Source organism: Balearica regulorum, chromosome 20, assembly GCF_011004875.1.
Source record: "Balearica regulorum gibbericeps isolate bBalReg1 chromosome 20, bBalReg1.pri, whole genome shotgun sequence".
Taxonomy (NCBI): domain Eukaryota; kingdom Metazoa; phylum Chordata; class Aves; order Gruiformes; family Gruidae; genus Balearica; species Balearica regulorum.
Window position 1 is genome coordinate 4,408,093 of NC_046203.1, and position 10,116 is coordinate 4,418,208.

General features: G+C 55.3%; 1 protein-coding gene across 3 annotated transcripts in view; it reads left to right on the top strand.

Moving 5' to 3' along the window:
• ADGRD2 (adhesion G protein-coupled receptor D2) overlaps positions 1-10,077 on the top strand; it is a 30,096-nt gene extending 20,019 nt beyond the window's left edge. For 2 of the 3 annotated variants that reach the window (XM_075772438.1, XM_075772439.1), the window contains exons 21-24: positions 1,724-1,765; positions 1,979-2,032; positions 2,364-2,508; positions 3,068-4,391. In XM_075772438.1, coding sequence (XP_075628553.1) covers positions 1,724-1,765; positions 1,979-2,032; positions 2,364-2,508; positions 3,068-3,189 — 363 coding nt within the window. In that variant the 3' untranslated portion in view covers positions 3,190-4,391. Of the gene's footprint in view, positions 1-1,723; positions 1,766-1,978; positions 2,033-2,363; positions 2,509-3,067; positions 4,392-5,612; positions 5,644-9,213 lie in introns of those variants that run through there. The other variant, XM_075772440.1, reaches the window with a different exon arrangement.
• The last annotated feature ends 39 nt before the right edge of the window (positions 10,078-10,116 follow it).

Here is a 10,116-nt window from a genome sequence, read left to right on the forward strand (position 1 = left end):
CGAGCAGGCGGCAGCACCTTCCCTCCAGCCCACGATTTTGGAGGTAGCAGCACCAACACCCTGCCAAGCACAGAACGCTGGGCAGAGGTGCCTGCTGTTAACAAAAAGCGTAGGTAAAACCTGCTGGGTTCATTTGAACTTGTAGAGATGGAAGGATGGTCCTTAGGCTGGCTCAGGGCAGGGACTTACAGAGCCGCTCACCCATCTTTGGTGAGGGACAGCATTGCTCCCAGGCGGGGTGTGCAGGGCACCGCAGGATGGATGGACACCAGGCAGGAGCGTCCATCCCGCTCTGCGGGTCCCGGCACGTGCCACGCTCTCGCCTGTGGCCACCCAGCACCTGCCCTGCCGTGAACGGGGAACCACAGGGGCCGGGGCATTGCGGGCCCTGCCGGGAGAAGATGGCACGCAGGCAGGAGTGCAGGCAGGAGCGTGGGCAGGAGTGGGCTCCTCCAGAGCCATGGCTCTGCTTCCGCCCGCCGCTGCAGCTGGGCCTCTTCTCCTTCCTTGTTCTCCTCCCAGCTGACCTCACTGCTCCCCCCTCTCCCCGCGCTCATCCAGAATGATTATTTCAAGGAAGACCTGCCTTGGCAGCCTGAGCAGAAATCTGGTCTGGGGGAGTGACCAGCATTGCTGGCTGAAGGACAGGTCATGGCACGGCGCCAGGGTACTGCTACCATTATGCCTGCCAAGAGCTCGCAGATGAAGAGCAAGGCTCATTGAAGACAAGATGGATTACTTTTCTTGCTGCGGCTGATTTATCTAGCTGCGATAACAAACACCCCACAGATATAACATAAATCTGGTGGGCCAGATAGGGCTGCCTTAAGGCCAAAATCGTTGGTCTGCAGCTGTAATTAGCCCCAGGCTGTGGCCTCCAGGCGATGCTCGTCCAGCCCTGCCCCGAGCACTTTCCCGGAGCACATCCCGATTCGGCCCTGGGCACACGTAGCTGTGGCTGAGCGTTTCGTTATGGCAGAGCGTGTCCTTGCTTGCTGGTCCTCGGTGTGTGCACGGAACAGCACCAGTTCGGCGGGTATGGAGAGAGTGGGCAAGATTGTGCTGCCAGAGCCCCCGCATGCCGGCAGCATGGGGAAAGCTCTGTCCAGACTGGCGCTGAGCAAAGCCTCTGGATCTGTATCCCACTGAATTTGGGTCACAGGGTCCTGTTAACGCTGTGGTCTGTCACTGCCTGGGACAAGGGAACTGTCCCCAGCATCGTGCTGGAAGCTGGCGAAAGCTCCCCCCCACTCCCCAGGGTCAACGCTCGGTGGGAAGGGAGGTCTGCTTCCCAGAGTTCAGTTCCCCTTGCAATTAACTCCTGGTGGTTTCTGCTTCTCAGATCGGAATGAGATGTTTCCTGGGGAATTTTGCATGCATGCGTGAATGGGAGTGCAGGAGAGCTCAGGCTCACGGAGCCGAGTGCCCCGTGAGAGGTGCTCGCTTCCCCGAAGCGAAATGGGGGGAGAGGAGAAGGAAGAGGGACTGGGGCAGGGACTGTCTCTTCCTTGGACTCTTTGTGAAGAGCCTGATCTCAAGTGGGATTTTCAGTGAGGTCCTTCCTGCCCAGCTGTCCCTGGCTGTGCTGTGCCCACTGTCTGTGCCTCTTCCCCTTAGCGTGGTCCTCACCCATTCTAGTGCTCATCAAAGTCATTTTCTCCCATGCAAAGCAGCACCAACCAGCTGTACATCTCTAACCCTTCCTGTGCTCTCTCCTTTCCAGGGCCTGTACATATTCCTGGTCTATGCTATCTATAACAGCGAGGTAAGAGGTGCCGCTGGCTGATGCTCAGTCACTCTTCAGAGCAACGGTTTATTAGCAGTTGAGGGAGTAGCTGGCAATGTGGTAGGTGCGACAGACAGCATAACCCTGACTGTGGGCTGGGATAGTGGTTGCTTTTTCTCCATGACTTGCTGGAGGATCTCTTGTTCTGCTAGAGCTGCTGTGCCCCTCTCTAATGTCCTTGCTCTGCTCCAGGTGAGGAATGCCATCCAGAGGATGAAGGACAAGAAGAAAGCACTCTCGTTCACAGTAAGTTGCAAGGAAACCCTGCTTCGTTCATCATGTACCCACCAGAGCAAGGTCCTAGATGTATGTTTGGTCTGCTTTGAGGAGATGATGTTGGCAAGAAGTCTTTTTTTCTTTTATTTTTTGTCTCCGTTCTTTACAGTCCTGTCAGACAAAGCAGACCCGAAGATAATCTACCCTGATCAGGCAGAAGCCTGCTGTGTCAGGGTGGGATGGGAGTCAAAGTCCCAGGGGCCACAGTGTAGATGAAATCAATCTTTAAAGTTGGACCTGGATCCAGCAAAGACACATGTTGCAGTTTTCACTGTCCTGAATCTCTTCCCCATCATTACAGAACTGCTCTCATCCCATCAACTACTTATCAAGTCCAAGAAACACGACCTCCTGGGAGACAGGGAAACTGAGTCCCTCTGCAGCTGAGAGTGCCTTGTCGAGCCCTGGGCAGAAAGACCCTCCAGTGAAGAACATCACCAACAAAGGTAAAGAGGGTTGCCGTTGCTGTTGGCCCAAGCTGTGTGATGAGACCTCAGTAAAATTGTTATTCCCAAGGCTTGAATTTTAGTGCACGTTCACTCAGCACTGCGTTGAACCCATTTGCACACTCTGCTTATGTGAGCACTTGGGGTCTGGTGCTGCAAATGCACATGGGGATGAAGGACTCCTGGGGAAGGCAGGGATGGTGTGCCTGTGGATCTCAGAGGGATCAGGTTCATGCCTGCAGGCTGGCTGGGCATGGGCGCTCATCACTGTGTTAGGCAGCGTTGCATTCTCTTGAGGCAAGAATCTGTGTTTGTGTCTTAAAATGAATTTTCTGGAGAAGGCTAGGCAAAGGTGGCAGTAGGAAATAGGGGTTTAGCTTTGGGGAAAAAAGGTGTTGCATGCTCCAACCAGTTTGTGGGTGCAATTATGCAGGTAACCTGCTTGGTCCCTTTGCTTCAGTGGGAGATACTTAGGGGACACAAAGCACCAAGTTCTTGGTAAAGCGTGAATATTTCTACCATCTGGTCTGTAAACTCATTGTGCTGCTTCACCCCCTAGGAACCTTTGGAGCCAAAATTCCCATGGGGATTTCATCAATTATGTCACCCGAAAGACCGGTATGTAATGTCTTCTGTTATTCTTCCACCTTCATCCGTACACGGAGCATAGCAGTTACGTAGGAATGGTGCCTAACGGTTCCAGCGAGAGGCTGGCACGTGGGGCACCTGGTGGTGTTACCAGCTGAGGCACAAATTCAACATTTTATGTTGAGCAAGTCCCAGAAGTTGCCTGACCAATGCACCCTGTGCGCAGAATGAAAGGAATGCCGATCCCCTCCGTCCCAGGGCATTACGGAAATTGCTGAGTGGTGGTGGGACCCGGCAGCGTGCGAGCACAGCGTGCGTGCTCACCTCCCGAGGGCCAGTCCGGACACACGGCCTGTCTATCAAAACCAAGAAGGTTTTGATACACATCCTGAAGACTCTGGTTTATTAAAATGCATATTATTAGCATGTGTATTGATTTAAGTAACTTAAATGGTTTGGGATGTGTGTTTCCGTGGCCATAGTGGCCACTCCTGGTAGCCGAGCCAGATGCAACTGCGTGTTTGCTGTCATCCGTAGGAGCATAAGGTGGAGAGCAAGGCGGGCTGGCAGGCGGGAGCTCCTGCCTTGGCAGGGCTTAGCTCAGGAGGCCATCGCCTGAGCTGGGGCAGCTGCAGGTACCTGGCAGAGCGCGTCTTCAGGGGCCAGGAGAGGAGGAGGCCCCGGAACGGCCAATTCCCAAGGCTTGCGCCCGAGCCGATGGGGAACCAGCCCCGCTGCCGTGCTGGGAGGGTGACTGTAGCAGGGGCATACACGAACAGAAGGAGCCAGTGAACTCAGCCAGTAAGGCACCAAGCGGGGGTTGGTACGGATCCAGGCAGGAGGCTTCCCCCAGGACAGCAGATGAAGATCGGGCTCGCTGTCCCTGCGCTGGGCAGGCAGGCTGGGTTGTGCTGCCTACAGGAGTGTGATGTAGAGCTCAGTGAGGTATGGCCTAAAGCAGGGAACAATTTAAATTTGACTACTCTGATACCACTTCCATCTCCTACTATTGAAATGATCATCAGTCCTTGTGCACTTGACGTACAAGTGCTGTAATTTCCTCAGAATAAAATCCAACACTACTTTCATATGAGTCTCTCACTGAAGGATCTCTCTCTCCCTCTCTAATATTTATCCTTTGAAAACCTGTGTCACATAGACAGCTCTTATTTATCCAATAGATAATACTTCTATAGCTGGCATATCGTTTTGAAGCCACTCAATAAAATCCATATTTTCATCTCTGATGATTTATATTGTGGTTAACGCCGTTCCTCCCCTCACGCTGAATGCCGACCGGGATTCATTCGCAGGTGATGCTTTTCTCAGCCAGCCAGGTGCTGGCTGTGTAAATCGGGACCAGAGCTAAGCTCCTGGCACCAGATGCGAGACGTGGGCCAAAGGGATTAGCCCAGGGGCCTGAGTTTCCTAAGGCAGGGAGCATTAGGAGGCAGCACATCTCCTAAATGCCAAGGCCGTGGCATTTCCTAGCAGACAAAGACAGAAAGTGCTTTCCTCCGTGTGAGGGTCACCGAGGATTTTGCTGTATCTTTGCTGCTTACACATTGCATTTTTAATGTACTTGTTTCCTTTCTAACTAACATGGATGCGGCAGCCTTCAAAAGGTGAGGCTGCTGCCTGTGCCTGCCTGGGGAGGGCAGGGGGGCACGGCTCCCTGCCCGCGCGGATCCCGGGCTGCGGGGAGTCTCCACCGGAGCCCCATCCTCAGTGCAGAGGTGGTGGGTGCAGCTGTGCCCCGGGCGGTGCCACCCTCCGATGGATGGGTGCTGCTTTCTGTGCTCCTTGGTTATGTAAGTCAGCGCTGTTTTCCCTGCTCCCTGGCTAAATGAGTCATGGCACTCACGGGAGGAGCGGTGAATTAAGAATGTCACTGGCAGCTGCACAATAGGTTGGATGAAGAGAAGATGCTACTTAAAAACGTTTGAAAACACTTAAAATGACAACACACTGAGCGAGTGAAGATACAAACACAGATGAGTTGTTCTTTGTGTTTCAGCTTTTTTAAATGTTTGGTGATATTTATTGCTGTTGGGCTGAGAGCAGGAATTTCACACCCCACGGAGCGTTAACCGTCACTTAAGCACAGGGTGCAGGCTTGTGCGTGATCTTTCCACCACAGCGCAGGAGAAAAAGTTCTCTCTCCTCTTCTCCTGGATGTTCCTGTGGTGTCCAGCACGGGGGCCAGCCCACTGGGTTGGAGGGGTCCCTGGAGAGGGCGAGCAGAGCGGGGTGGCAGCTCACCCCACAGGCACTGCTGAGAGCACAGCTCTGCAAGGTGACCGGCCCTGGGAGACCGGGATGAAGGCTCCAGTTCGGGACCGGGATGAAGGCTCCAGTTCCCAGCCTGTGCGGTGGCTCGGTGGGAGGGAGAGTGTGGTGCAGCAGCTGGGTGCTGGGGGAGCCCTGCCTGGCCCCGGGGAGCACGCCGGAGTGTTGCCAGCAGCGAAGCAATCAGACCTGTACCTTCTGCTAACAAATGTTCTCTCCCCTTTCAGGCTGTAGAGCTGACAGCGTTCAAATCCTCAGGTAACATTTGCCTACAACATTTTCTTTAATTTTTATTGCTGCCGATACTGGTTTCTGTGGTTGCATGGTGGAGTGCTGCCCAGAGGACAGGTCATTCTTGCTCAGGCTTTAGGAGGCATTTTATTTCCAAATTGCCCTGGTGGGTGCAGGCCTGGCCAGGCTGTTGGGGGATCCATGTCCCCCTGAGAGGGGGGGGCTTTGAAGCCCCTGCAGCTCTGCCGGTGCTGCCTGCCCTGCCTCTCCCCAGCAGCACTGGTGGCTCGGTTGAGGGTGCCCATCTCACAGCACCCGCCTGGTTTCTCCCCGTGTCTCTGCACCTTTCTTGCTGCCTGTCCGTGTCTGCAGCTTGCTGCACGCCGGCTCCCTGGGCCCCTCCACGGCAGCGAAGCTGCAGGTCGCAGCCCCTGGCAGGCAGCAACGGGGCAGTGGGTGCCTGCAGGTACCTGATGCTGAGCGCTCTGCCTGTGCACGGCCAGTCCTTGAGGCACGGCAGGGACCGGCACACCCCGCTGCTTGGCAAGACCTGGGCTGCTTTCGGGGGTGGCAACAGCTCTTTGCTGCCACGGGGTATTTTAAACCAGCAGCTGCTGCAGAAAGCGCTGGCGGGTGTTAGAAGTGACTTGTTCCTAAAGAAGGGCAGCCAGGGAACGTGGGGTGTTCAGACGGGGCTGGATTTATGAGCTTAAAAGCAGCCATTTAGCTGCTTCTCTTTCAGGTTGTAGAAAGGCCAATGTCACCATGGAGGTGGGTAGAATTAAAACCAGAAATCCCTCCTAAGCCCCAGACCTCTGCTCAACTGCAGCGCTGGGGAGAGGCTGGCCAGCCGCAGCTCCCTGCTCCCACCCCGACTTCCCTGCCTGGCTTTGGGCAAGTCACCAGCTCCTCCAGGTACGGGTGCAGCACATTTAGCTTTGTTTTTTTAACCAACCGCTGCTGAGTACTGTCAGCACACTCAGTGCAGTCTCTGGATGGGGTCAGATGCAGTGAAGAAGCACCAGGGATGGATTGATATTATTTTTTCTGCATTGTTACATTTTCTTTTGTCAAAGGAAGCAGTGCATTAGCAGGTTTCTGATTTTGCTCCACATTAAGTGTCTAAGCAGGGCATGCTTAGACTATTTTCGAGACGATGCCACCCAGAAGCATTGCAGCTTTCCTCCCCACAGTGGACACATGAGCAAGGCAGAAACGGTGGCAGCCGGGAGTAAATGTGCTGCGGCATTTCAGGCGTAGGAGCGGGGTCTCAGAGACAGCACGACCTACACCCAGCACGTGCGTTTGTGCTCTGTCCCCCCACACTCTCACCCTCACCTGCTCCTGCGTATTTTAATCTAGCCACATGTGTAATTAAAGTCCAGCTGTGCAAAGAGGCGGGTCGTTTAGTTTGCTTTTGTTTTCTCAGGTAAGCCCTCAGTATATTTTTTAAAAGCCTGGGTCTGCCCCGAGGACACGGGGATGCTGGGGCTGGGCTCGGTGCCTGCCCCTTCGCGTGCCGGCTGACGCACGAGGGCCGTGGAAGCTGCCGGTGGGTGCAGGGCAGCGCTGTGCACGGCCACCCTCTGCACTAGCACCGAGAGCGGCTCCTCGCGCGCCCCGGGGTGAGGGAGCCCGTGGCTGGGCAGTCCTTCAGCCTGGGGTGAACGAGAAGATCTCCTTGAACCAGAAGAGCACTCCTCTGCACACTTGTGTACGTGCAAGCTGGCGTGCAGCACAGCGCTGGTGCCGGCTACGCTGCGCTGCTCCGAGGCACTGGGCTCAAAGACAAGTGCTTCCAGCCATTAAAAAGAATACTAAAAGGCAATAATGCCCAGCTGTAGTAATGCCTGGAAGACCCCAGGGCAGCTCTGTGTTGCACAGGCTCCCGTCTTCACAGCTTGTTCAACAGAGCAAACTGCTGTGTAGCTCTTGGGGGTAACAGCTGCCCGGGGAAGCAAACCGTAAACCTGTGTGCCTGATGATGAGCAAGAGACAAATCATTTCAACACAGACACCGCTTGCCCTCTTCTATTTGTTTTCTCCCAAACAGTTTAATGAAAAGACATATTTTGCCCCAGGTATCTTTATTTGAAAATTTCCAGCCAGCTGTAATGGAAATTGTGATGTAGCAGCAGCAGGCTTGCAGGAGCTCACGCAGAGACCCAGGAGTAGCCCACCTGCCCCACAGTCCAGTGAGGAGAGCTGGTGGAGCGCTGGGCTCTGGGCTGGACCGGTGGGAGACACAGGGATTAAATGACTTGCTCACAATCTCCCAGGAAAGCTATGCCGGATCTGGGATGGGATCCACCTCTTCTCTGCTCCAGCTCCTCAGCTGCGCTCTTGTGAGAGCTGCGGGCATCGCGTGGGCTCCAAGTGCAAGAGGCAGCCGGTGGGTCTGTGGGAGGAGGTGGGATGAGCTCCCAGCGGTGCATTAGCACGTGTGAGGGTGAGGGCAGATAAAATCCAGGTAAATACCAGGCCAGTTGCAGAACCACAGAAATGAGGAGTTTTGCAGCATGGCTGTGGCTGGAGGCAGGCGTGGGCTCCCTCTCCGCCTCCCCACCCCCAATATTAGGGCTGCCCCCGCAAGGACTCAATTCACTCGGAGAGGCCGCACGTTTCAGCAGTAATGAGCTCCAGCCCAGCTGTACAAAGCTGCGTGTTGCAGTGAGCGCGCTGCCCGGATTCATTACACCCTTTATGTAAGCAGGGGATGGCCGGGGGGGGTTTCACATATTTGCACAAACAATAAGTACCGTCTTCCTTGTCTTGGCAAACAAGAGCTCCAAGAGGCCTCCACATCCTCCATCTCTTCAAGTGATGGCTGCTTTGTTTTGCCACGATAATTTCATTATTCTGTTTGAATACATTTATATGTTGCTAAGCCACACATAGCAACATGGATCTTGTCTCCATGGCCCAGCCTTTCTGTGATCAATATTGAGTAATTCTGCAAGTCTTGCCATACCAAGTTAAATAAGATTGGTTTTAAAAAAGTAAGGAAATTATGAGTCTTTGGGATTCAAAGCCAGTAAAGCACCTGAGTGTCGTGGGCACTCAGAGAAATGCAGACCCCCCACGCTGACCCCGCCGGGCCACCCTGCGGTGGGATTGCCAGCCATGCCCCGCTCCTTCCTGACAGGCAGGGGTACCTTATGCCCTGATGAAGGGAGGTGCAGCCCACGCAACATCAGTGCTCTCTGCCACAGTAGCGCTGGTATTTTCATTAAATCCCATTTAAACCTCATTCTTCAGCACTCTCAGAGCTTGGTGCTGTGCACGGTGGGCTAATTACTGAGCAGGGGGAAGAAGAGGTTTCTCCTTACAGCCCCGACCCCATGCACGGAGGATGCTTTGGCTCCCTGCCATAAGGACCATGTTCCAGAGACCCCTAAAGGGGGGGGGTATGGGATGGCAGAGGCAAAAGGCAGGGCTGGCCACGCTCCGTCCTACGTGCTCCGTCCTACGGCAGGTTTGGGCTGCGCTTTCTCCCAGCGTGCCACGGGACTCTGCAGGTGCACCCGCTGCCCTGGGAGGGACCCCTGCCCTCCCCTCCCTGCCGACGCAGCTGAAACCGTCTCTCTTTTGCTTTAGGTTTCTGAGAAGTGTCTGGGTGACGGGCCCACAACGCTGAGGCTCTTCCAACAGCCGGGAGGACGGCAGGTCGGAGGAGCTGGCCAGGCAGAGCTGTTGGCCCTGCGCCTCTTCCTAGCAGCATGTGCGGACAAAACCAAGGCAGGACTGGGGCAGCATGAGGTCTCACGGGGCTTCATCTGCTGCTGAAGACTGCCCCGCTCCTCTCCAGCGGCAGGCAACCAACAGGCAGGTACTCTTGGTGACTCCTGCCCAGCCCGTGTGCTCGCCTGGGGGTCCCCGCGGCCCACGCAGCCTCTGCTGGCACAGCCAAGCTTGGCCCGGTGCAGCGCTGCCGGCAGCCGCCCCACGGCACCACAGGCAGCGCGTGGTTGTGTGTGCCTGGTCTTGCTGCCGATAGAGCTTGTTTAACTTGGGGGACCTGGAGCAGGCGGCATGGGAGCAAGCCCAGCCCTGACCATGGCAGCCGTGCCCCGGCAGCGTGCGCACACTCCTGTGCCGGCGAGGACGGCTGCTTTGCCCGGTCCTGCTGCTGGCCCAGCACACCGCTCTGCTGGCGCAGGGCTGTGGATGGGTTGTGTAGGAAGCACATGCACTAAGGAAGAGAGCGGCTGGCTTCAAGTCTTTTCTAAACCAGCTGACTTCAATAGCATCTTCTGCTGTTTAGGACAAAAATCCTCTCCCTGCTCCTCCCGGGGCTCCCACTTGGCTGGCGTGGCCCCTCGCCAGCTGGGGTCATGTTTTCTCTCCCTCTGTTCTTTGCATCCAACTGGTTACCTGTTACCTCCCTAGTGTTTAGAGCACGTAGAACGTGTTGGTTCTTTTGCTGATTATGATGACAGTAAATGCTGATTTTAAAGGCGACCTCCTCTCCTTGTTGCAATGTATCCACGGGAATGGGCT